At 40.6% G+C, this 27,701-nt stretch overlaps 1 protein-coding gene across 5 annotated transcripts; it reads left to right on the plus strand.

The window, feature by feature from the left end:
• LOC139121048 (perilipin-2-like) lies at nucleotides 1-27,507 on the plus strand. Of its 5 annotated transcripts, none has more exons than XM_070685641.1 (11): nucleotides 1-39; nucleotides 9,105-9,219; nucleotides 10,428-11,005; nucleotides 14,655-14,897; nucleotides 15,268-15,350; nucleotides 22,102-22,288; nucleotides 22,765-22,961; nucleotides 23,290-23,436; nucleotides 23,994-24,161; nucleotides 24,565-24,690; nucleotides 26,617-27,507. In XM_070685641.1, the coding sequence occupies exons 3-11, from the start codon at nucleotides 10,477-10,479 to the stop codon at nucleotides 26,749-26,751; spliced, it is 1,815 nt and encodes a 604-aa protein (XP_070541742.1). In that variant the 5' UTR covers nucleotides 1-39; nucleotides 9,105-9,219; nucleotides 10,428-10,476; the 3' UTR covers nucleotides 26,752-27,507. The 5 variants fall into 5 exon arrangements, with proteins under 5 accessions (XP_070541742.1, XP_070541741.1, XP_070541743.1 ...); XM_070685640.1 differs by having other exon boundaries at nucleotides 2-39; nucleotides 25,682-27,507; XM_070685642.1 differs by having other exon boundaries at nucleotides 17-43.
• Nucleotides 27,508-27,701: the final 194 nt, after the last annotated feature.

The following is a 27,701-nucleotide window of genomic DNA, read 5'->3' on the forward strand; positions in this document are numbered from 1 at the left end:
AAAACCATAAAATATCATTTAATTGGCTCCGAAAATAGGGTAGGTCTGTTGATCTCAAATTTTCTTACTTTCTTATTCCTTCCTGCCACTGAAATGGACACATGGTAAATTTACGCACTGTTTTTGAAATGCCAGAAGGGTGTAGGGTATAAATAGAGTTTGGGAGGTTACCATTGTCAAGACATTTTGAATGGCCGTTCTTAAAATGTACACTTCTTTCATGGACCTGGTAATGTATTACCTTGAATGGAAATGACTATTGGACCAGTTTAATGTCATATTGTAACAAGGTATGGAAACACGAATGTGTTGATCAGAAAAAATAGTATTATAAAATCGAAACATGTAGCTTTTTAGTAACAACATGTAATGAAACACTTTCGGTGTATATAATTCAACGCTAATACTGATTTGAACCTAATCTTGCTTGTGTATGGGGTGAAAACCCCTGTACGCTGTTGATTAAATCAATTTCGTCATCGACACCTTTCCGAGAATGTGTCAGGAGAACAATAGATTTGTACCCAAACTAGATGTACAATATTTTTAGGCGAAAGGTAGGCCGTCGGATTTTGGTAAATTAGAAAGTTAAATAGGAAAATGTTCCCGATGTGAAATTCATTTGAAAATGAGTTAACAAAATACAACATCCTTTTAGATTAAAATATGGCACTTAAAACGTTTTTTTGACCGATATTCTATTCAAAGCGGAACGATAGACTATATGATACTATGACCTGTACTTTCGGTAGTAAATTTCTACCCGTATAAAATTCGATCAGTCTACAACACTGATAAGAATTACATGCTGAGGGATCTCTGAGCGGACCATTGGTTTGTAGGTCACATGATGAGCAACGAATATTGTTACGTGCAGAGAAAACGAACAAAAGGGTGAACTCAGCAGTTTACGTTAAACAAAATTTATTACAAAAATAAAACTAATTGCTAAGTCAGGGATAAAATACAAGCTTTAAAAGTGTACAGACTACTTATCTCAGCTGGGACGGCAAAGCTCCAGTCTCAGAGTTGTAACAGTCAGTCGGATGAATGAAAAGTCCTTCGGCTTGCAGGCTTGTAGTTGCAAAAAGTCCACAGTATAAATCCAGCGTTGGCAGTGAAGGTCTTGAAAAGTCTTGAGAATGACTACTGCTGGAGTTTAATAACACACAAGAGACACGATCCCAAAAGTCTGACTGGAAGCTGAGCACGTCCCTTTTATAAAGGCATATAAGAACAATCTAGAACTTTTATTGACATGCTAATTACTGTTCTAAAATTATCTCCCTTACACAACTAATCAACTTTCCAGAACATTCCAAACATGACTAATTGAATTCAAGGTTGTGAGGTCATCAAGGGCAGTGACCTTGAGAATGTTCTAGACTAATTGAACTCAGGTCATGATGAGTGTGGGGGGAATGACCTACATAACACACCCCCTCTTCAAAAAAAGAAAATTTTTCAAAGAAAAATCTTTCTTTTACAAATGTAATCTTGAAAAGGATTTAAGTACTCAATTTTGTTTTACTCTAAAGTAAAGTTTCTTGAAAGTGAACAACAATAAAATTTCTTGAAAGTGAACAACAATAAACTCTAAATACGAGAGAGACAGTCTGCAATTAAATTGTCTCTGCCTTTGATATGTCTAATGTCAAGATTAAACTCCTGTAACATTAAACTCCATCTTAGCAATCTCTGATTTTTGCCTTTGAATTTCTGCAGAAAAACAAGAGGGTTGTGATCAATATAAACCACTATTGGCTGATTTGAAGAAGTAACATAAACTTCAAAATGCTGTAAAGCTAATATCAAAGATAAACACTCTTTTTCAATTGTAGAGTAGTTTCTCTGGGATTTGTTAAATTTGCGTGAAAAATAGCAAACAGGATGATCTATACCATGACTATCCTCTTGCAATAAAACAGCACCAGCAGCCGTATCACTAGCATCTACAGCTAATTTGAATGGCAAAGTGAAATCTGGTGCAGACAACACTGGGGCACTTTGCAGTATGGCTTTAAGTGTATCAAATGCCTGTTGGCATTGCTCTGACCAAACAAACTTTACTTTCTTTTTAAGTAAGTTAGTCAAAGGCTCAGTAATTGTGGAGAAATTTGGACAGAATTTTCTGTAGTAACCAGCCATACCGAGAAAGCGCATCAGTTGTCGTTTGCAGTTTGGTATGGGAAAACTTGAAATGGCACTGATTTTGGCATCAACAGGTTTTACCTCACCCTGTCCTACAGTATGTCCGAGGTAAGTTACCCTAGCCCAACCAAACTCAGATTTGGCAAGGTTGACAGTCAACATTGCTTTGCTCAGTCTCTCAAAGAACTTCCGCATGAGCTTGATGTGTTCCTCCAGGTGTCACTATACAGGACGACGTCGTCAACGTAAGCTGCACACCCGTCTAGCCCGATATGACGTCGTTGATCATCCGTTGGAACGTTGCTGGAGAGTTCTTCATTCCGAATGGCATCACCTTGTACTGGAACAATCCGTCTGGTGTAACAAAGGCGGATATTTCACGAGCACGATCCGTCAGAGGGACTTGCCAAAATCCCTTCAGTAGGTCAAATTTCGTCACATACTTGGCTTTTCCCACTCGGTCGATGCAGTCATCAATCCTCGGGATTGGGAAAGTGTCTGTCTTTGTTAAAGTGTTGACCTTCCTAAAGTCCGTGCACATACGATAACTGTGATCTGATTTGGGAACAAGTATGCATGGCGAACTCCAGTTACTTTTACTGGGTTCAATAAAGTCATTGTCCAGCAGGTATTTGACTTCTTCCTGGAGATATTTTGCTTTTGTTGGATTCAGTCTGTATGGATGTTGTTTTACTGGCTTACTGTCCCCAACATCAACGTCGTGATAGATGACGTTCGTTCTCGTTGGAACATCTTGAAACAGGTGTTTATATTCGTGGAGCAGTTCTTTCACCTGTTGTTGTTGTTCTGGCTGGAGGTGTGCCAACTTTGTAGACTCCAGCTTCTCCAGGATTTCTGAGTTCTGAAGCTTGACCGAGCCCAGCTTTGAGTTTAGAGTATTTTCACTCAAGTCAGTTTCAGTATCACTATCTTCATAATGGCCAGAACTGACGGTACTGACAGGCTGAGTTATAGTAGGATTATCCCTATCCAAATATGGCTTAAGCATATTTATGTGACATAGCTGTTTTTGTTTCGCCTGTCAGTGTTATTATGATGTAATTTAAATCACTCAATTTCTTATCAATTAGGTATGGCCCAAAGTAACGAGCATGGAGTGGTTTGCCAGGAATTGGAAGTAGAACAAGAACTTTTTGACCTGGTTCAAACTTCCGTTTTGAGGTGTTTTTATCATATTTGTTTTCATTGACTGCTGAGATGACTCAAGATTTTCTCTGGCTAATTCACATGCTTTAGAGAGCTTTGTACGAAAATCTGAGACATATTGCAAAATATTCAGACAATCATCATCGTCTGATAGGAATTTCTCTTTAACGAGCATAAGTGGGCCACGGACTGTATGTCCAAATACAAGCTCAAATGGGCTAAAACCAAGAGACTCTTGAATTGACTCTCTAACAGCAAAGAGCAGAAAATGAATTCCTTCATCCCACTGCTTCTCTGTATCGAAACAGTAGGTCCTAATCATGGTTTTCAAAGTTTGATGAAATCGCTCAAGAGCACCCTGACTTTCTGGATGATAGGCGGATGACCTATACTGTTTAATGCCTAGCTGATCCATTACTTGTTGAAAAATTCCAGACATAAAGTTGGAGCCTTGATCGGACTGGACACATTTAGGGAGGCCGAATAAAGTGAAAAATTTGACTAAAGCTCTCACTATAGTCTTTGTCTTTATGTTTCTCAGTGGTATGGCTTCTGGGAACCGAGTTGATGTACACATTATTGTCAGCATGTACTCATTTCCTGATCTTGTTTTTGGTAGGGGCCCAACACAGTCTATTAGAATCCTACTAAATGGTTCTTGAAATGCAGGAATTGGCTGTAAAGGGGCCTTTGGAATGGTCTGATTCGGCTTTCCTACCATCTGACATGTGTGACAAGTTTTACAGAAATGTGTTACATCCTGCCTGAGATTAGGCCAATAAAAGTGACTGAGAATTTTATGATAAGTTTTCCTGACTCCTAAGTGACCAGCCCAGGGGGTTTCATGGGCCAGGCGCAATATTTCAGCATGGTAGGGCTTTGGAACCACAATTTGATGTTTTATAGCCCAATCGTCATCAACCAAAACATCTGGAGGTCTCCATTTACGCATGAGAATACCAGATTTGTATAATAGGAAACAGAGCTATCTGAAGTTTTACCTTCATCATCTACCCTGTCAAACAAAGACAAAATATCTGGGTCTTTGTGTTGTTCTGCAATGAGATTTGATCTAGAAAATGTCTGACTTGGTCAGCAGAAGTTTTACTGGAAGTTTCAAATCCACGAGGGATAACGGAATGATCCGTGTCAAACACCTGACTGAGAAAGGTGTCATTTAAGTCAACATCTGTGACATTATTTTTGAGAGTATTTTGATTCTCTGAAGTTTTCTTTGACATGGCTCGAGTAATGGCACATGAAGGAAATAAATCGGGTATCTCTTGTTCAATTGGCTCTGGATCCTGATCTAAACTAGGATTATCAGTCACAAGTGGATTAGTAATGACCTTGTCCCCAGCAAGGTCGTTTCCAAGAAGAAGGTGAATCCCTTCAAAAGGCAAAAAAGGCCTAATACCTAAAGTCACAGGTCCAGAAACAAAGTCCGAAGACAAATAGACATTATGGAGAGGAACAGGAATGTAGTCATTGCAATCTACCCCCTTAATAAGAACTTTAGAACCTGAAAATGACTTTTCAGAAAACAGCAGGGTATCTGCCAACAAAAGAGACTGGGACGCCCCAGTATCTCTTAAATTTTGACAGGGGTAGCGGAAGAGAAATCACTAGAAAGTGATATAAAACCATCATGAATAAATGGTTCGAAAATACCCATAATGCTATCTTGAGAAGAATTGACCTTGACCTCATTAATTGGGGATAAGAGGGGTTTAACCTCAGAAAATGTGTTGCACACATTATTAGACTCTAATTGAGTTGATGAAGAAATAAAGCCGGTGGGCTTAGATCCACTTTGACCACTTTGACCTTCACGTTTTCTTTTCAATTTGAAACACTCTGACATTAAATGGCCGTCTTTCTTACAATAATTACAAGAAAGTGTACCGAACTGTTTGTCAGAAGGAGATTGAGACTTGGGATCTGATGATGTGGGAGTGTTACTTGTACTCTGTGCACTGTTGTCATTTGATTTTCTACTGTCCTTTGAAAAATTCTTGGACGAAAAGGAGGAGTTAAATTTACCTGCATTGTTTCTGTAGGAAAAGGACTGGGATGGTTTGCTGAGAAATGAAGATTTGTGGGTCAATGAATAATCATCGGCCAAACGTGCAGCAACCTCCAATGTATCTGCCTTTTGTTCATTGATAAACGTCTTGATGTCACTCCGGATGCACCTTTTAAATTCCTCAATCAAAACAAGTTGTCGTAATTTGTCATAATTCTGACTGACCTTTTCAGAAGAACACCAACGATCAAACAGTTGTTCTTTTGTTCGAGCAAATTCAACATAAGTTTGATCCTTCACCTTCTCACAATCCCTAAATTTCTGACGGTAAGCTTCAGGCACCAACTCATAGCCCTTGAGAATTAATTCCTTCACAGAATCATAATTTGAAGCCTGCTCTACTGACAACTGAATGTAAATTTCTCTGGCTTTACCCACCAAAGCACTCTGCAAAAGCATAGACCAGGACTCCTTAGGCCAATCCAGACTCTGAGCAATTTTCTCAAAATGAAGGAAATATTTATCAACATCCTTTTCTTGGAAAGGGGGAACTAACCTGAAATGCTTAGTGATGTCAAACTTGTCTGAAGGGAAGAATTTTCCTGACTGTCCAAGCTCTAAACGTTTCATTTCTAACTGCAGTCGGTGTTCTGCTAATTCTCTTTCCTTTTCTTTTTCCTCTCTTTCTTTCTCCCTTTGTCTTTCTTCCATTTGCAATTCTTTTTCTTTCATTTCGAATTCCCTCTCTTTCTGTCTTTCTTCCATTTCTAATCTTTCCTGCCTATCTTTCTCTCTCTGTCTTTCTTCCATTTGTAATTCTTTCTCTCTCATTTGTAATTCTAGTTTCTTGATCTCCAAATTTGTCTGCATTTCTAATTCTAATTTTCTGAGTTCAGAGGTAGACTCGGGCTCATAATCTTTTAAGGCAGACTCCTCAAAATGGCCTGATTTAACTAAATGTTTTGCAATCTTGAACTGTATTTCTCGCTTGCGCATAGATCGTTTAACTTCTACCTTAAGGAAATTGGCCAGTGTTATGAGGTCGTCTTTTCTGAGGGAATCAAATGTGTCCTGATCAAGGTCATCCATTTCCTCTGGTTTAAATTCCGCCATGATTAAATTTCGCTGAGTTCACAGTATACAGTAGTTTTGAAAAGCTGTCAAAATGTTGTCAAACGGCTCAAAATATTCGTCTCCCGGACAAGCCCCCAATTTTGTTACGTGCAGAGAAAACGAACAAAAGGGTGAACTCAGCAGTTTACGTTTAAACAAAATTTATTACAAAAATAAAACTAATTGCTAAGTCAGGGATAAAATACAAGCTTTAAAAGTGTACAGACTACTTATCTCAGCTGGGACGGCAAAGCTCCAGTCTCAGAGTTGTAACAGTCAGTCGGATGAATGAAAAGTCCTTCGGCTTGCAGGCTTGTAGTTGCAAAAAGTCCACAGTATAAATCCAGCGTTGGCAGTGAAGGTCTTGAAAAGTCTTGAGAATGACTACTGCTGGAGTTTAATAACACACAAGAGACACGATCCCAAAAGTCTGACTGGAAGCTGAGCACGTCCCTTTTATAAAGGCATATAAGAACAATCTAGAACTTTTATTGACATGCTAATTACTGTTCTAAAATTATCTCCCTTACACAACTAATCAACTTTCCAGAACATTCCAAACATGACTAATTGAATTCAAGGTTGTGAGGTCATCAAGGGCAGTGACCTTGAGAATGTTCTAGACTAATTGAACTCAGGTCATGATGAGTGTGGGGGGAATGACCTACATAACGAATATCCATATTTTGGGAGTGGAGCTGCCGGAAGAAATGACAGTTTCCTACGCCCAGACTGAGATGGGGCACATAGCTTAATTTCGTGAATCACTCGACGAGTATCATACATATTGCCACAGTCCCTCTATCAATATACACATATTGCATACAATAGTACAGGAAGTGAACTTTAACACTTGCACCATTGTTGTGGGTATTTATAGCTTCAGGTACGTGGCACCAAATGATTCATTATTTATTTAGTGTTATCATAAACTAATGATGTCATGAAGATATCCTGTTGAACGTCGCCATTAGATTTTTGTCAATAATCTCTTCGGGTTAGTATTGACGATGTTGCCGTAAACTCTTCTACTGCTACGCACCATTGTAGACTTGTGTCCTTGACAGAGTGGATTGCAAAATTAAAGGGCGATCGGCGTCGGAACGGCGCATGTGCAACTTTCTTGTTTCTAAACATTGTATTTCATGCACTATATATAGATGCATCATGTCAAAATAGCTGCAACATTTAAATTTTACAATGTACATTGTGATTAAGACAAACAAGTTTTAACTTTCATCAATCGCCAACGTAGCTTGGATACAGTGTTTATATCGGTCGTAGGGGTCCCTAGCGACCTTTGAGCGCCGTTCCGACGACCACCGCCCTTTACTGTGGGTCTAGTTACCGTCAATCTCTTTTCCAGTTTTGATTTTTTGCCCTTTGTCATTTAGCCATAAACCAACAGGATGTCCCACTGACAGGTCTATTACACATGCAGACGAACTTTTAAAAAATAACTCTACAGAAACATCATTGGGGCACATTCGAAAGACAACGATTCCGTATGGATGGAGAGAAAAGATGATACAATTAAGAATGAACAAAAAACGTTTCTAATAAAAAGATAAGGGCAGTAAAAATTCAAAGAATTTATAACAGTCTATAATTCTTGCCAAAATGTCTATAGATTGTCTCTACAGTAAAAAATAAAATCCCGGATTACATGATAAAAATAAACACTTTGCATGTATACAAATGTAGGTGTAAAAGTACGGGAATGTTAACATTGATTTGTCTAAATACATCTCGTCGGACGAAATAGCATTGGAGGATTAGAGAAGATCTAAATATCTGCCTTCTCCCATAATCTCCACGTTATGAATACTTGCTGTGTACGGTATTTCTTGCCTCGCAGACTTGCTTAGTACAGACTACATGTATTTAAATTGTAACCTTCCCTAATCGCACGTTTTTGTCATCACATGGGAGAATGATGCTGTGCACGATGTCGATGACGATAAAGCAGTTACCCCCCTCCACGGTCAGTGGTCTAACCGCAGGTTTGTCCGCAGCTCCCTTCTGATGGCGTAAATCAATTGCAAGTTTACAATTACAGCTATTGCATTGCACAGTAAAATGCGCGGTTACAGTACTGCCTTTGCACGCTCTTTAAGCAGAAATTTTACTCTTTAGACTGCCGATCTCTAGGTATAACTGTAACGACACGTTAATGTGCAATCATCTTCAGCTCTGATATATAGACTCACTTATGAGGGTCTGTACTACAACTGCTTGAATTTGGCATAAATACTGATCATCATGCATTCAAGATTCAAGTGCAGTTGTGTATTTTTCTGTGTAAACAATAATTACAGAAATATTAAATACTTATTGACAATATCCATAATCATAAATTCACTTAAGTTTCACACTTTTGTTATGTCTAATAAGCCCTATTACTCCGTGCTTTGGCGATGCGTGTTCGAAGTTTTTTTAGTTGCTTTGACTATCATAAATTAGTCCCTACAGGCACGATTTCCTTTTCTTGATAATTTAGGACTGTGGTTGATAAAGTGTCTTTATCTGAAAGATTGACCGTGAATGACAGAACGTCTGGTCGGTTGCTTCACGTTTCGTTGCGTAATGCTTTTGATAACACCAAAACCTCGCACAGCATTCTTTTCTTTTTCAATCCCTTTTACAGCAACTTGTGCAGACGAGGTCGTCCCACGGGACGTGCGCTATGCTAAGATGAAACAAGGCTGCAAAGGACAATATTTCAAACTTATAACTTGAACCATTGTAACGGTGCACTGCAGGTCAGTCTCCTAGTATTTTTCAGCGCATTACATTGCCTCTTTGTATAAATGTTTACGTACGTGCTTGGTAGTTCTCCGAGTCGTCGCATGTACACTTGTCCGAAAACATTGTCTTCCCTATTGTTGCCAAGGCGTGCATAATTACGACAGTCATCCTCACAATGATTAGGATTAGGATTTTGAACAATCCACTACATGAATTAATTATTTTGATTAGCTATCCATTTCGTTACTTGACGTTCCACAAATGAACAGTTTCAAAAGTTGTACATAACACGATTGGAACTAAAGTTGGGATAATTGTATGGTGAAGTAATGTCGATTTAATCTGCAAATGTAACCTCATCTACTTTTCTTTTTAAGTTACACACTTGTTTTTATGAGTTATTTGTAATATTGCAACATTCAGCTATGGGGCACCAAACACTTTTGAGAAATTTGAAAAATATGAAGATCCAATTATCGCAAATTAGTTCCAATCGTGTTACATCTGTTCTAAGCTTAATTCAAGAGAAACGTTAAAAAGTTGAATGGCTGTTCTGAGGAGATATTATACAAAGGCGTAACTGTACGTGCCATCATTGTGGTAAGTTTACTATTATAGAGAAATCAATTGTTTGTTCATATCAGCGGGTTTTTTTTGTATGTATGTATGTTTGTTTGTTTGTTTGTTTTAAATTGTTCGTGTTGTTTTGGGGTTTATTTGCGTACTCCTAGCACTCCGTGTCCAGCTTGCAAAGACTATGTGCTCAATGTAACTAGAGTATCCATTAAGATTACGTGTTTTATTTCTAAATATGTGCAAATTGCATTTGTCATATTTTTACAAATTCCGTGATGAATGTGTCAGAGTATACTTGTGTTTGTCCAAATAACTAGAAAGACACGACGCGGTGGTATATATGGCAGAAATCGGAAATCAGCTCGTGAAAGTACATAGATAATTCGGAATGTTGTAATAGGGTTTTGGAGGTATGTAGGGAAAGGAAGATATGTAGTCTTTTCTGTGTATCTGAGTATTTCAGTCTAGAAAAATCACTAATGTGGAAGAAATGTTGTTAAGTCTTTAGAAATTGTTCGTCTTTGAATATGAAGCGTGTCCTAGTAGGCCCTACTATGTCTCGATTTTTTCGATGATATGACCATAATACAGAAAGTTCACAGATTCAGACAATCTAACAGACCAGAATAATATCTCTTATCTTCAGTTGAAAAGGAATAGTGGATCCACTCCGTTGACAAGGTGACTGTGTAGAAATGTCAGGTGAATATATCGAAAGCAAACCGCAGACACAAAAGGCAGTCGAGATAACAAAGACTGACAATGACATGAGGAACTCTGCCACCAAGAAACAAAATCAAGTATCGAAGACATCGACAACATTGGCAAAGGTGGAATATTCAAAACAAGAACCCATTCGCAGACAGAAGAAAAGAGGGAGAAGAAATGGTCGAACAAACGAAGGGCGCGCTTTGCATAGCCAGCTCCTAGATACGGAAGAACAAGAAATTGACGAATTTTTCATTGATGATAATATCCCCAGTTTCCCGGGCGACGGGGATAACAGTTCATTGCACTTGTGTGGAAATTTGTCATTTGAGATGGCTGAAGATCACTGCTTCGTGTCCGAGGAAGATAATTACGGCCAATTAAGCACAACCGACGTAGATGTGACGTGCTTAGAAGTTCAAAGTACACGTTTGGTGGATCAAAGTACAATGACCGATTGCCAGGGCGAATGTAACTGTGTCAGGAAATCGCTATCGGAGGCTAACAATCAAAATGGTAAGCTTGTCTCAGTTATGAAATGACACACATATAAGTAATGGGATGGGCTTGACGATTTCGACCATACTTTGCCCGTGCCAAAATTGAATTTTGTGACTGAGTCTTACTTTGTAAGAAAACGTGACATCAGCGCATTTAATCAACGACTTTGTGGTTTGAAATGAAATAAAGGCCATACACAGAAAGTGTGTCTAGAGAAGTCTCACTTCTGAAGACTTTTTTATGAAGGGATGATCTGCATCAAAGTTACGGTATACCGGTAATCAGAGCTACTTTCTTCCTTAGGCCTACATAAGTGAACTTTGGTTTCTTCTATATATTCACACGCTCCCGCTCTTACGCACAAGCTTTAATAGGCCTACCATCGTGCGCATTTCCCCCGACACAGGCTTTTGTGTAGGCCTACTGAACCACAGAAAGTTTTAGGGTCTATGACCGCACACATGAACAAGCTCAATTCTGTAGAACACAATATCACCAAAAGATCGATTTCTTTGGTGGTATGGAAAACCTTGTTTGCAGAAATTTTTCATTTGAAGACTTTCACTTTGCCCAGTACAACGTACTTCACAACAACGTCATAAGCTACTATTAGTAACTAAGTAAGCTTATTATACAGGTGTCCCCTTAAAGTTGGGATAGATCGGTAACCATACGCAAGTTATTTTAATTCCAGTTTCAATATTCTATCATGAAGTTTCCCCCGAGATGAAATTGCCCCAGAAAGTTGAGTGCGCGCGCAAAACGATCATGAGAACGATGTCTGATCTGCCAACTCACACACGCCACGCGCGCTACGTGATGCTATGCCCTTTATGTGCACACGCTGACCTTTGGTGATATGACCTTTGTTCGGAATATTCGGTCACGAAGGTAGCACGCGTTGGTCAACATGTCTACCGGAGCATGAACATTATCAAAGCGTCTTTCTGATTGGCCATATTTAGCCCTCTCATAAAAGCTGGTGTGTGATTGGTTTATATTTTCTATGATTTAATTTCATGTGACCGACCGTGTCGTACGTGTATAGCTTGCGTCATACATTGCTTTATTCGTTCAGTATCTCTCAAGAAGGACGGTCGCGTACAATTTCCACTTCGTGAAAAAGGAAAACGGTAAGGGCTTTTGAAAATATATTTTCACAGCAGATCGACTGTCGAGACTAATTTAACAATACTGTGGAAAGTGACTAAAATCAAATATTCAGAATATTTCCACACCAATATTTGTAAGACCTTTGTATATTTTAAACTTTAATAGTTACCCAGTCGTTTGACTATTCATCGTTCATAGTGATTTTAGATTATAATTCTATGTCTTGTTTAGCCATAACCTTTAGCTCAAAAACTATAAGTAAGCTAATGCACCTACGATGTAGCAGTCATGTCGAGTCAATACGCGGGCAGATCGTCCATGTTGCCGACACTAACACGAAGTGTCTGTGACCGGCTACCAAAAACTATGAAAAATCGTAAAGTTGCAGGTACATTAAGTCTGTGCCTTTGTATAAAATGCTATAAAAATAGTAGAAAGTGAGCAACCAGCTGAAAGTTAGTCGAGGAGACCTTAACCGCATATCATTTACATCTCATTGTCGGCAACATGGACTGTGTGCCAATACGCGATGTGTAATACGTGTATGATTTAGCAAACTCTTGCGTCAGCTAGGGCTCTACACTTATACCGTCTACAGGGGCATCGTCACGTCCACCCAGGCGCCCTCTCTTTTTTTTACTTTTTTGTAATGTACGTCCATGCTATTACACTTACACCAGTCAAACATTCGAGGCAGTGCGAGTAGTGACATAGACGTTTAATTTAGTGATTCGGTAGCAGTTACGTTCAGTGTCAAGGTCATGCGAATATCACTTTAGTCACAGCATGGAGGTACCTCGAGGTAGCATGCTACCTCCATGGTCACAGACCCTGAATAAAAAGAGGGTCTATGCTTTCAGTTCATTACTCGAAATAGGATTTGTACAGTACGTACCACATGCCCTCTGTTCACTCTAATACGATTATATGGCCCAATGTTTGTTACATAAAGGAGCACAGGTCCGACTGTCAAATGAGCTGAGAGACTAGCTAACAAAAACGTACTGTAACGCTATCTTGTCTCTTGTCTATCACATCCACATTCCAAAGCTTCTAAATACAAAAAATTAAACCTAAATGGTCAGAATGCATTTAGTGGCTTATTTCAATGTATTTGTTGCAGTCACATCTGTCGGCGGCATAATACAAAAGTAAAAAATGCTCTATCGTTCTTGACCCTCGTCCTCATGTACTGTAGACCATAAGGTGTGTCTTCATTACATTGTATGTAAATTTGTCTTAGTTGAGCTTATGGGTAAGAGATTCTTACATCATTGCCTGAAGCAGGTCAATACAGGGCATACTATGATAGGCTTTCGCATCAGATGTCAAATTATTGTTATGGTTTTGATAAAAAAATGTTGGTTACCAGCAATGTACTACTAGGCCATGTCATTCTAGCCAGGCTGAATTATTTATTGTAAAGTGATATTATGATTCAAGGACATGGAAATCAGAGTGTGATGTAGCCAAACTTTTCTTGTCCGATGTTTTTGTCAATTTTTCTATATTTTGTGCATTATCAAGACATATGATCAGTTTCTAGGAGTAATTGTTTAGAAATTTCAAATTGTGGTATTCAACTTTTGTGCTTTTGTGATGCAAAATAATATGAACTGTGTGATGATACACAACTTAATCACATGCAGAATACATGAATGTCACTTCATTGTGGTTGTACCATCATGAAGATATCAAGAGATAGTTATGAAAGATTGTGGGTCCAAGATGGAAGATGCTAGATATCCTATTTCATGATGGCAAGAACACGTATTCAACATTATGTACCCGATGAGATGCATTTTCATGATTCGGCAGGTTCCAATTTTCATTTCTTTAATTTGTTGACGTTTTCTCTCAGTAGTAAGATTCAATACGAAAGCATTTCTCCGAAAGGAAGGACAGATTGGTATAGCTGCTATAAGTAACTGTAATATAAAGTGTTTCAAGAACAACCAAAATTCTTAAGATCCTAGAAAGAAGGGGATTGGCAATTAGAGATAAAAAAGTTCATATGTGGAGGGACTGTGGCCTGTGCATTTCAAGGAAAATCAAGTTAAACATCGATATTTATATTCATGCCATTTGACAGGAAATTACTGAATCATTGACCTCATTTGGTTCCACTCAATTCATAGGAAATGGAGCAGTTATCAGCTGGAATGCAACTCAAGGACAGATATTTAGACTCTCAAACTTTTACAATATTCTTTTGGTTTACCACTTGTGGGTCACCGGCTTACTTTTGTGAAAATCAGGAATTTTATAATCCTAAATAGAGATAGCACAGGGATGGCAACCATTTTGAATTTCAAATTTCAGGAAATATTGGATAATTTGCTTCCCTATGACAAAATTTTGCATGATGACTGCAAGTTCTTATTCTTGATTTTGAAAGAGAACGGTTGAAAGTTTGCTTGAGGAAAGTTCCTGCAAAATTTCTTTCATTTACAAGTCATAATCCACCATACCTGACAAAGTTCTCATCAAATTTTGGTGCTTTGATTTTCAGACATGCACTTTTCTGATGAAATTATTCATTCTTTACCAGATATGGACGTAGAAAAGGAAGTAACAGATGTCGCTATTGTAGTGCCGGAGGCACGGGAGAATATTATCATTCGTGTTGCTGGACTGCCAGTTGTTAATACAGCTATTGGACAGGTCAGCAACATGTACACCAAGACCAAGGAGTATAATGGATTGCTGAAGTATACTTTTGAGGTTGCAGAGAAATCTGTTGGAACTGTGGCAAGCACTGCCAAGCCAGTGGTTGACAAGTTTGAAAAGCAAAGTAAGTTATCACAATTCTTGTACAATGAGCTGATGGATGGACAATCATACTTTATATGTAATGCCCAAGTAATTTTCAGGTTCTTACTGTTTGCCATGATAGAAAACCTGTAATGAGGAACATTGTGATTGACAAGGTTTCAACCTGTTCACCCTAAATGTCACTCTAACAAGTCCACACTCACCATTGTCAATAACAACTGGTTGGTGCCAAACCATCATGGTGAAAGGATTAATGTGAAATGCAACATACCAAGTTTTAAAGTAGAGTAATTATGGCAGGCTGATTGTCTTCCTAAATGAAAGTAACTTAATCCTGATCTTGTTATTTTTCCTTTCTTTTCATGATCTCTTCTGTTATTCCTTCACAGTCAGTTACGCAAATGACTTTGCTTGTAATCAGATGGACAAATTGGAGGAAGCCTGCCCAGTCATTTCCATGCCTCCAGAAAAGGTACAAGTCTTTTTTATAATTGATTTGAAAAACTGTATTTGTGTCTCTGCTATGTCAGTGTCATGTGTGAAAATGCTGGTTTTGGATCATATTTTTGAATGTGTTTGCATATGCTAATTTGTGGTGACAAATGGTACAATACCGTAGGCACAAGATGACAGTAAGTTATAGAAATAGTGGACGACGCGCTGACCATTAACATTTATTTATGGGCAAGGGCGAGAGGAAAGCCAAAAATTAATGGATGAGGCTTGTAAAGCCCATTAATTTTGGCTTTCCTCTCGCCCGCCCCCATAAATAATCGTTAACCCTTTTCCTGCCGAGCGCCCCTGTCCGTTATCCTGCCAAGTCGGTCAAAACCGGCCCCCTTTTCCGTGTCTACAGAAGATAGGCTCTCCTGCACGCTTTCCTGCCAGGCATTTGGCGGGAAAATACCGCATTTTCGGGGTACGATTACCGACCATATACGTGTTAGACTTCAAAAATTTTGCATGCCCGTGTAGAGGGGCAACCGCTGATGAGGTTGTGTCCAGAAAATGACGAGGTCACGGGCGTTGTTTGCCCCGGGGGATGGCACTTTTATGCCCTTTTCTAGCTTACTTTCGCGGAAGTAAAGCTCGTTCGCCGGCACGCACGGCCACACCGGGGAAACGTCACCTCTCTCGTGGGTTAGTAGAAGACCCAGGGGTTAGTGCTATGGGTGCGGGAGCACCCTCAAACCTGTCCTGTTTCCCTGGGTTGTGTCACTTGGCCACGTACCTTGAACGACTTGGAAGAGTCGCACATTGCAGTCTGCTTTGACGTAGTGTCAACGACATAGTTCCGCCATTGAAGGAAGGCGTGTACGTAGTTTGGCCAGTTCAGTGAACACTTAGCTCGTTAGTGTTACCGTTTCCTAACACGTTAGTTGTGCAGTTGTTACTAAGGTGCAGTTTTGTACCACCTTAGCTCTGGACAGTGCAACTGCTCTATGCACTAACCCCAACGACAGATGGTTGGTACAACGTCTACGTCGCACGAGCACAGCCTCCGTTGGGCTGTGCCCCTCCCACGTGATACAACGCACGTTCATCCATTACTATAGCGTCCTTACGGATCTGCCAAAAACGAAAGTGGGGGTAAAAACAAAACAAACGAAAATATGCGATCCATAGATAGTATTTTATTCGGGAATAATTTACATTATGCCGAACAATAAATCTCGGAGTCTGTCTCGACGTCCGAGTGCATGGTCCGTGTTTCAAAAATTACAATCGGGGTGGCAGATCCGTGTTTCAAAAATTATAATAGGGGGAATTGTACAAAATAATCCGTCTAAACAAAACAAAACAAAACGAAAATATGCGATCCATAGATAGTATTTTATTCGGGAATAATTTACATTATGCCGAATAATAAATCTCAGAGTCTGTTCTCGACGTCCGAGTGCATGGTCCGTGTTACAAAGATTACAATCGGGGGATTGTACAAAATAATCCGTGTTTCAATTTACAATCAGCGGGATCGTAAAGCACAAACAAACGGCACAACCGTGCTCAAAATGTGATCATGGTCCGTGTTCAGAATACAGTCAAGCCACTGTTAGGCGAAGCTGTCCCCTGTCCGTTATTTACGTCGGGTTCTCTTGCTGATGGGTGTCGTCGGGGCTGAGTGAGTAGAGGTCTGCACGCCAATGCTCCTCTTACCTCGTAGCATCATGCGATGATGAAAGCCGCAAAACACTCGCCCTCGTGAAGATGAACCCCGCACAGACTACATCCTTTGGACGTCTCAGACAGTCGTCCGCTCGCAGTGGTCTTACCCTCTCTGCTACATACTTTACAGCATTTCTGCCGCCCCTCCAAACGGCTGACAACGTGCATCGGCTGATTTTGTGGATTGATGTACGAGGCAAGAGAAACAGTGGCCTCGACCTCTCTCACACTGGGCTGCGATCGCCCACAATAACCGCCAATGAGTTGTTTCCCGACACGCAGATGAAACATCTTATGGGTCAGCTTACTATCAGGGTGTACATGCTTGAAGCATATATATGCATTTACCAGGGCAACATCAATCAGGTAACATGCCAGATATGTCCACCATCTGTGGTTCTTGCGCCCAGTGTGAAAGTACTTGCGCTTCTGGTTGGCTCGGTCGACGCCTCCCATGTACCGGCGATAATTATACAGCGACAGAGGCACTTGTCGCCGCTCGTCTCCCTCCCCCACTGGCACGCACTCCAAGGGTGGATAGACCGTATTCAAGATCAGCACCTGAGCGTTACTATCCTGATAAGCAGTGATGTTAAGACGAGAGTCCGTTCTGGTCGTGGCTTTCATATCCCCAACAGACAGAGGAAGGCGCTTCCTCTTACCCGGCGGAATTAATTGAGGGGGCATGGTGCGACGATTACGGCGGTTGAAACTCCCGACCATGTAGATCCCGGTCTCCCTCAGCTCTCCAGCAGGAAAGACCGCGCTAAAAAGGCTATCACAGAAAAAGCTGGGGTTATATTCACAAAAAGGCTGGACCAGCTCCATCGTAATTCTTTTCACCACACCTCGCTCCTGCCGTCTCCCATCAGTCCGATCCCGATATTCACACCTAGGTACGGTGCAAAGTTAGCTATGTATGCAGTGGTGGAGTCGCACAGCTGCCATATCTTGAAACCGTCTCGATCAGGCTTATGCGGTAATCTCTGCTTAAATTTAGAACGGCCCTTAAATCGCACCATGCCCTCGTCGATGGAGATCTCTCTACCCATCTTATAATTATTTACGCACCGGTCAACTATGGGCTCCATCCATGGATTGATTTTATACAGGGGATCCTCCTGACACCGACGTCGGCGGCGTGCCTCATCAGGATCACGACGTGGATCGTTCTCTGGGTCTGCCAGATGAAAGTATCGCATAAGCTGCTGAAAGCGACTGCGGGTAATCACAGTAGAAATACCCTGGTTTCTCAGAAAGGGATCGCTAGACCAATAATCCTCCACTGATGATTTACGGTCGATACCCATACAGACTAAGACGCCAATGAACGCCTGCACCTCTCGGTAGTCAGCGTTACGCCAGTATTTATCTATTTTCCTAGCGATATGTCGCTGGTGGAATTTGGCGTATTTATTAGTCTCGTCCTTGGCCAATCTGATCAGTGTAGCTGGAATAAACTTAAAAAAGTAATCGAGCTCACGGGCGTGGCTGGGCAAGGTGAAAGTCGGTCTCTCATGGTCAAAATCGGTCTCCTCAAATATATTAGCATCGGTAGTCTCCGACATACGCCAGACAGGAGGTGTGTCGTCCTCCGCCAACACAGCAGCAACGTCATCATCGTCGTCAGAGCTTGCCTCACCTACGTACTGCCTGTCATAAAAGTCATCGTCCTCTGCCGCATCCTCGTCAACCTCCGAGTCGGACTCAGCGGTGATATCACCGTCGTCTGGGCGTCTGGGCCTGAACTCGCCCGTAGCGGCATCAAGGATCATATCTGGCTCAAAATCAGGTGGGCTATCCTGATAACGAACCCTCCGCACTATCTTTTTCGGCGGGGACATCGCAGCACACGAAACAATGGCAGGAGCGGGCTCGGCAGCCTCTGCTGATGACGAGGACTCAAGCTCTTTCGCACTGGGCACAGGAACCTCTCCTGACGCAGGATGAGGGCTCATAGTAGCAACAGGTGGTGTCTCTCCCGGAGCAGCCGGGGGAGAACCAATGGCATCAGCCGTCTCATTACTCACTGTCTCACTAGCAGCAGCAGACGTAGTCTGTGCAGGTGAAGTATCTCCCACAAGAGCAGATGTAGTCTCTGCAGGTGAAGTAGTCTCTCCCGGAGCAGCCGGGTGAGAACCACTGGCAACCGGTGACCCGTCATCATCCTCATCGGCAGAACGATCGGTCTTACGTTTACGCTTACCACTGGGTTTTTCAGCCGGAGATGGCTTCGCCTTACGGGAGCGTTTCTTGCCCGACTTCTTAGAACGTTTACTAGGGACATCACAACGATCGCTACCACTACCGCCCGGAGACTCTGCATCTTTGAGCTTCAGTCGTCTGCTCGCCTTCAGAAACTTTTGCGGTCCGTCAAGCTCATGTCTGGAACAGTGTCGACAGACTAGCAGGTCCCTCCCTTTTAAAGCCACAGGGAAACAAAGCCCTGGACATGATTGGACGCAGGGGTGTTAATATATGCATCCACCTGTTATTATAATGGACCTACGGCAATCAGTCCACCAACCGGCGCTGACATTCCTACCCGTCATGTAAATTGCCTGTCCGCACCATTTGATATGCTAATAATACTCATTTGCGATGCAAATCAATCGAGCACTTAGCATAACATAGTCAATGTCATTAGCATCTCAACTTGACATTCCGTCCAGCTGGGTACGTGGCATGCGCACCTGCCACCCAAGGACGTTGCCCAAGCCCATGTTTAGTACGGGTGGGAAACCCGTATCTTTAACCTCATGTCCCTTCTAAGTACGCCTGCGCAGGGCGTATTGTCATCCAAGTCGGTGACAAGCCAACCCGACAGATTGCCCATTAAGCAGTAATGGACTGGCCGTCTCGTTCTTGTACGGCAACGAACAGTGCTTCAGCGGCTTGTTTAGGTCATAACCGTCGCCTGCCGAGCGGCTTACCCAACTAAGGCGGTCAAAGATGAAGGATGCCAAAATTGTCAACGGCTGTCTCGGCCCCGTCCGTTGGGCAAAACATGGCTCCTTCAAATAACGTGGCCAGCACGTCTACGTCATCAGCGGTGATGACGACCCGTCATTGACGCCCGAGTGCGTAAAACTCGGAATATACCGACAGGTACCTCTACCTGAGTCGGTCATACTACGGTATAAACCAAACACAGGTCTGCCAACTCCCGTTAGACTCGGCCGTTAGCCGAACTTCACAGGGACAACATAGGCGTAACAAGTCGTGAACAACGGTTCACGCACCTAACCGCAGCCGCCAAGTCGGTGAACAATGGTATCAAATTTTGAGGCCATGTTCCTGAATGGCAAGGCTGAGGCGGTGTGTTTCGTTGCACGGCTTGAACGTCTAGAGCCAAGTGCAGCCGACAACGTCCGACATCTGAGTGGGTAGTCTTTTCGAGAAGGTAACAAGTCGGTTAAAAGCGGTGGTTACCCTTCACAAATGTCGCTCAAGTCCGTTCGGATCAGTTCCATGTCAGGGACTAATCAAGCCGAGTCCGTCAAATCCGTTCGCACTTCCCGTCAATCAGGACCAAGTCCGTGATTTTCGTCTCGCACCATTGGCAAAAAATTGCACCGCCAGCTGAGGCGGTCTTAGGCGGTTGCCTTCGAGAAAGCCGAGTCCGTCAAATCCGTCCGCACTTCCCGTCAATCAGGACCAAGTCCGTGATTTTCGTCTCGCACCATTGTTTCGTCTCGCACCATTGGCAAAAAATTGCACCGCCAGCTGAGGCGGTCTTAGGCGGTTGCCTTACAGATTAGCGTTGCCGAGTGGTCAATTTCGGCCGCAATCTATGTAGTGCCTCAGAGCCAAGTTACCCCAAACTCCGCTAGAATACGTCAACGTGCTAACCTGCCAAGTACGCTACTCGTCCCCAAAAAAAAACCCAGTCCCCCACCGGGGTGGGGGACTGGCTGGGTAGCTTCCGCACCTTTCCCTGTCCTTGGACTCTCTGTGAACCCATTTCGAGAGCAAACGCCGTTCCTCGCCCAAAACCTGTCCTCGAACGACCCCTAGCGCGAGCAAGGGTTTGCTACACGTAGTTCCGTCGACTAGGCAGGAAAGGGGGTACCAAAAAGTAGCCCGATTTCCACCGCCTTGGCAGGATAACGGCCGTGGCTGCTCAGATTCTAGCTACACCGAATTTCAAGCGGATTTTCACCGACTTGGCAGGAAAAGGGTTAATGGTCAGCGCAGAGTCTGTTATTTCCATTATATTATCAACAAACCCAAAAAGCACCATCAAAATTTACGAAAATTTCCTGTGCGAACGACAATGGGGCCCCAGAACCTGTCAGTAAGTAGTGTGTGCGCTGCAAAATGTTTGCAAATCCGGAGATTTTTTTGAAAAAAGCGTCAAAACTTGGCCCACAAATGCTCCATTTTATTTTGTGGTTGGTTATGATCTTTGTACAAACCAAATTTTCAATTTAGCCGGAAAGTTATTATGTTTACGATATTATTCATATTCACGGGCATGAAAACAAACCATTACTGTGTATTTGTGGGCAGTCACATGGTTCAGCTTGGCCAATTAAAAAGGCAATGGACAGGGCATGGTAATATAATTCAGGTTGAAATTCACTTCTCTGTCAGAAGAGTTAGCTATGTGGTTATTCAAATTCACCTTGTTACTTGCAGTATATGTTCTGTGTTTATTAAAGGAGCAATTTTTCTTATCAGCTTTATCTTTGAAGAAGTTGATTAACCAAACACAACTATTAAAAGAGAATAAAAGATAAAATCACATAGACAGTTAATGTCAACTACCCCAACTGCAAGATCTCTGCCTTCAAGTTTGTCAGTACCATGATGAGCAAGGATTAACTGGTGTTCCTGTTCAGGTATTATATCCTAGTCCTTGTAACCAATGGTGGTTGGAGGGACTGTAATTATATGTACACTAGTAACTATTCAGTATCTTGTAATTTGGTGTCAGATAACATCTGTGGTTCTGATTAAAAATAAAATGTCATTATTGCTATAGTGAGTGCAGCATACTTGGTATGTAAATTTATCTACCGGACAACCATAAATTCTCTCCTATCTTTTCCTAGATCTACAGCAGTGTGATTGACAGTGGCAAACGTGTCTGGGATGGCACCAAGGCTGTTGGTTCCCAGACCATGGAGACTGTTGCCAACACTAGAGTTGGCCAGGCTGTGTGTGCTGGGGTGAATACCTCTCTGGCTTTGTCCGAGATGGTGGTCGATCATTGTCTACCTCCTGATGAAAAAGAACAAGGTAAATTGGTATATAATAGTAACCATTTACCTCCTAAATTTTGTACTGTCGTAGTTTTTTTCCAGTTATAAAGGTATGCCTTTGTGGAGAGATGTGCAGTGAAAGTAAATGAACAAGATACAGCATATAAAGCAATACGTGAATGTTAGCTATATTGACTTGAACTTCACAATGTAAGTGTTGTGAAAGATTCTGCCCCTCTTGAACAGCTTTTGCCAACAAGTGTGTAGTTGATCTGAAATTGCTATCAAACATTTAAAATGTCAGTAAAACAGATACACTCACTGTCACTTATAGGATACACAATCTGTATATCAGTAAAATACAAGACATGCAATGCAAATCCATGTAAAGCCAACATATTCTTCATTTCTACTAATATGTCTTAATAGTAAGGATGGTTAACAACATCAATTTCTTACAAAATGAAACATAGTAACATGTAACTTCACACTGGCTTGTTCTTCACTTGACAGAGGAAAAGATGGAACCAGAAGCGACAGAGAAAGCTGATCTTGAGAAGGAAGAGACCAGTTTGTCTACTGTCAATCGTGTTATCAGCTTATCTGGGAAAGTGCGCCAGAGAGTGTACAAGAGAGCCATGACAAGACTTCAGAATGCGCAGCACCGCAGTCAGGAAACCCTGGAAAAATTGCACTACACTGTTGACCTGGTATGGATTTTGTATATCATATCATGAAATGGTTCATATCATGAAATGGTGATACAAAACACAATTTTTGCAGATCAGATCAGAGATCAGTGCATTTCCAGCAAACTATTTGAGGTCTGTTAAATTTTCTCAACCAGACAGGCTGTATAAGCACAATCTGTTCACTGTATTTATTAGCATTCTACCTTCAGTATTGGGTGTGGTACATTGCTAGAATTTCTGCCATCTTTGCTAAACAATGACTTGTGCTTTGTTACTTACAAGATGTATTGTGTAAACGTGTCACAATCAGTCCATAGTAAAATTTTCTTCCCCCTGTCAAACACAGATTGCATATGCAAAGACTCATATTGACTCCACCAATCAGAAAGTGAAAGACCAGGTTAGTGGGGCTCAGGAAAAACTTTGGAACACATGGAATGACTGGACAACTGAGGAAGAAGAAGAGACTTCTTCTGGAGAGGAAGAAGTTGAGGTTGGTTTATGATATCTTTAGTGGTCATGAATTTGTTCTATAAAAATTTTGATAAAACAAGAAACGTGAGTTACATACCAACATATAGGCAGACATGGCAAATTGGAGCCAATTGTCAGAAATGCGGTCTGTTAGAGCACTAGCAGCCATTGGTAAAGATTGCAAGCTGATGTTAAATTTCATCAAACAACATTCTATAAGAATCTTGAGAGATTTACTCCCATGTATTATGCAGAGAACATGACATTTTGTGTTAAACATGCAACCACCAAGATGCTTTTTATGTGAAAGAGTGTTCCAAGTTTGGCTGATAATTGAATCTGCATATCCTGCTGCAATATGTTATAATAAGTGGATTCTATTACTTTGTAGGTGAATAAGTGAATTCAAATCTCAGTGAAGATTTCCATGCGCCAAAATAAGGAAATGAAATCTCTGTGAAAATTAATGCTTTCACATAGTAAGCATGATTATCTGTATAAAAATACATAAACACTGAAATACAGACTGAGTTGAATATCATAGTTACTCATTTAAATGCACATATTTTTTTGTAGACTTCAGAGAACAAGACTGTGGCCATTGCCCACAATCTGGCAAAGAGATTGAAAGTGGGTTGTGGAAAAGTTGTCAACACTGGTGTGCAGGTACTTCCAGAGAATGTGGTGGCACAAGCCGCCAAGGCGAAAACTATGGCTGATGAGTTGTATGAATCACTGAGAAGTGTAAGTTCACATTTGCTTTGCTACGTGTAATTCTAAAATGTGTTTTTGGTGTCTGTTCTAGCGTTTGTATTAGTAACAATATATCAAATTGAAAAAAAATCTCAGATTATCCATTTGTGTAATTTTGTATTGTACAGTTGTACTTGAGAGTAAATTTGATCCATCCTGTAATTTTTGCAAGTGAAAACCTGTGCCATATTTTAATTGTTGACTCAGTGACTGAAGTGAAATTAATATTGTTACAGTAATAATGCCACACAGATGGATTTGTGGAGACCTTTGAATTTTCAACTTTAATGCAAAAATGTTGCCATTTGTTGTTGTGACCGTTGCATTTCAAAATAGCAACAATAACTGTGATTTAAGGGTTTTTGCTAAAGTTCAATGTACTTTTTCAAAACAGGCTACAGTTTTGAATGACATGTCTGCAACCATATTGGACCGAGCACAAGAGAGACTGTCACAGGTGTCAGAGGCAATGGTGTCACTGACAGAGTACATTGCCAATTCAAGTGCAGTCCAGTGGATGGTAAGTTTGATTGAAAACAACAACAAACAAATAATAGTAATAAGTAGTTGTGTTTGATTTATTAGTGTGATGACACTAGATTGCAAATATCCACTGTCATGATTCAATCAGCCATTCATAGAAAATATTTTGCAGTGTTTATAGTGTTTTGTAGTGTAACACTACATGATCATAAAATTCTTCTATAAGTGGTTTTATATCACAATCATGACAATTGAACGACAAAAACACATGAGTCAAAAAGCTAATTCTTTTAAAGGCAAAGTAAATTGAAGCTGCTGACCTTGTGTCAGCCATCAGATTCTAATATTTGGTTTGTAGGTATGAAAACTATTCAAATAAAAGTAGTTACACAACAAGGGCTGATTTGAACAACTCTACCTTCTGACATTATTTCTGTTTCTTGTGTTTTATCTAATGTAAGCATGCTCAAATCTCTGTTCCATTCACACTCAAATCTATTCCACTTGCACTCAAATCTTTTTCATATCCAGTCAAACCAATTTTCCATAATGTAGCCATTCTGTTAGTTCCAAAACCATTCCAAAGTAGCCTCGTAACTACCCATTGCTTTTGCAACATACTAATACATGGTTAACTATTGTTTCCTCATGAGATACAAACAAATGAACTACATGTGACAAAACTCAAAGCTTGACATTGGTTTTGTTAACAGTCTTTGAATATATTTAACTACACAACTCACTAAACCTGAATAAAATCCAGCAAAGTTTAAGAGGAACTATTTCTTCTTAAATATTTCCTACCTTCCTTGACAATTTTTAAACCAATGGAAAGAGATATCAAATCCTGTTTATACCACATCTTGATTGAATTAGGCCTTGTGTTAGTGTAATGCAGTGTGGGGTATGTTGTGGCCAAGATGGCATTTCAGTGTGAATCATAATGTCTTATACCACCATCCGTATGAAGAGCTATTCAATGTAATCTTTCTCTTGCCCTGCATGTCTTGCCTCACTTTCTGTTGTAGATGGGTCAAGTGTATGCGCAGAATGAAGTTCTCACGATGCAAGCCGTGGAAGTTATGCCACCAAATTCGGACAATAGTGTCAACAAGCTAGATGACCATGAAATTGATGAAATTTATAGCCAATCTTGTAGCAACTGTGACAGTGACAGCGACGGTGCTGACATTGATGACGAGTTTCATGCCGACGATTTTGAAAAAAACTAGTCTGAATGATGATGATGATGACAAAGCAATGAAATGGTAGAACTTACTGCAAACCCTTTGATGTGACTGAGAACTAGATACAAGTGAAAAAGTGTGTACTTTATTAGGCCATTCCCAGTAGATCAAAATAAAAACTTCTTAAGCAAACCCTGTGACTCTCAACTCTTTAGTTTGTGTGTATGAAGTTTGTGTGTAGAAGCATAATATATAATGGTAGTCCCAGTGTATGCATAACCATTAGTCAAAGCTTGGTTGAGCAAATCTGGTTGGGTGAGGCTGTAAACATCAATTTTATTTTAGTCTGGCTCTTTGGATATGAAAGTCTACCAGTTGACCGGAGTGGTCATGGTGACTACCCACAAAACCCCTCATTAAATATAAATACTTCAACGAGGTTTAAATTATACCTTCCTCCTCACCTCCATGCTAAACCGCCAGATGTACAGAGATGCAGTAGTCAGAGGGAAAACCAGACACTTCCTGATCTGCTCACACAAGTTTAAAGATCTAAAGACTGTATATTTGATTTTCTCATCACTTTCTAGACGTGCTTCACTCACTTCATGTCTGTTTCTTTCCTTTCATCTTTCATACTCACTGTAATCTGTAGCATTAATCACTGTCATCTTCATTGCTCTGATCCTTCAACCATTGTAATTGCTTAACTAACACATGCCATGAATCCTGTGTGCTTATTTTGCATGTCCGGTCTGCATTTGTACCTTATGTAGGTGCCGGACATTGAACTTGATCAGATTAATTTTGAGGACTATGAAGATGACTATGACGATGAAGACAGCATTGATGGCAATGACAGTACCAACTCTGGCATCGATATAGATTTCTTCGATAATGACGATTCCTAGCTCTCACATTTGCCATCAACGTCTACAACAGAATAACAAGAGTATCAGTATACGCCAGCTTTATGCAAACTAACCTGTCTTTCCTGTCCTCTCAATTTTACAAATTACAAACTGGCTATCCAACGTATCCAGAAGTACAGAAAGAGATCAGAAATTAAAGCTACAATCTTAAACGTTCAACTCATCAGTAAAATCAGCGTAACATTTATAGCCTATTCATATTCAAACTTTCAATGTGGTGACATTTACAAATTGTTTGTGTGTGTTCAAGAACTACATGTTTGTATCCTTATATCAGGCAAACTTTCAAATGTTTGGAAAGGGATATTTCATAACACCCAATTACAACTTGAAGTTGGCTGTCAACATTTCATGATAATGTGGGTCATATTCTGTATCTTACCCTGTGTTACATGCTGACAGCTCACAGTGATGGAGCAGTTTATAGTGATAGTTTACAAATGATTAATGCATGTATGAAAGGCTCAGAGAATGCAAGTATCAGATTGATTTCAAGTTTGTATATCATACTTTGTATGTTCAACTGTAACAGGAAGGCACCTGTGAAGTTGTTCATTCTCTGCATCATCCTAGAACTTTGCTGTCTTGTTTGACCAGACAGTGGATAACAATGATGATCCCTTTCAACAGCAAAAGCAGTTGTTATAGAGTTGCCATTGTTTCATACATTTCATTTGGTTTCTTTTGGTTCATTGTACAATGCTGTTATGAATACAAATAAATTGTAACAATGCACCTACCTTGTGACAGTGTCATTTGTCATTTACATTTAGCATGAATGTCCTCACTCTATAAATGAAATATCCCTCTAGACTTGACACTCTAAATTGATGTGTACCTGAAATGATATGGCAGTGAGAGGCAAATTGTTATGTAGGTCATTTCCCCCACACTCATCATGACCTGAGTTCAATTAGTCTAGAACATTC

This window comes from Ptychodera flava, chromosome 21 (assembly GCF_041260155.1).
Source record: "Ptychodera flava strain L36383 chromosome 21, AS_Pfla_20210202, whole genome shotgun sequence".
Classification (NCBI taxonomy): domain Eukaryota; kingdom Metazoa; phylum Hemichordata; class Enteropneusta; family Ptychoderidae; genus Ptychodera; species Ptychodera flava.

What these genes read in the sequence shown, in the direction of transcription:
- LOC139121048 (XM_070685640.1), top strand. Translation starts at nt 10,477, where the DNA reads ATGTCAGGTGAATATATCGAAAGCAAACCGCAGACACAAAAGGCAGTC. An exon ending in GGAGGCTAACAATCAAAATG is followed by an intron (nt 11,006 to 14,654) that starts GTAAGCTTGTCT and finishes ATTCTTTACCAG; the next exon opens with ATATGGACGTAGAAAAGGAA. An exon ending in TTTCCATGCCTCCAGAAAAG is followed by an intron (nt 15,351 to 22,101) that starts GTACAAGTCTTT and finishes ATCTTTTCCTAG; the next exon opens with ATCTACAGCAGTGTGATTGA.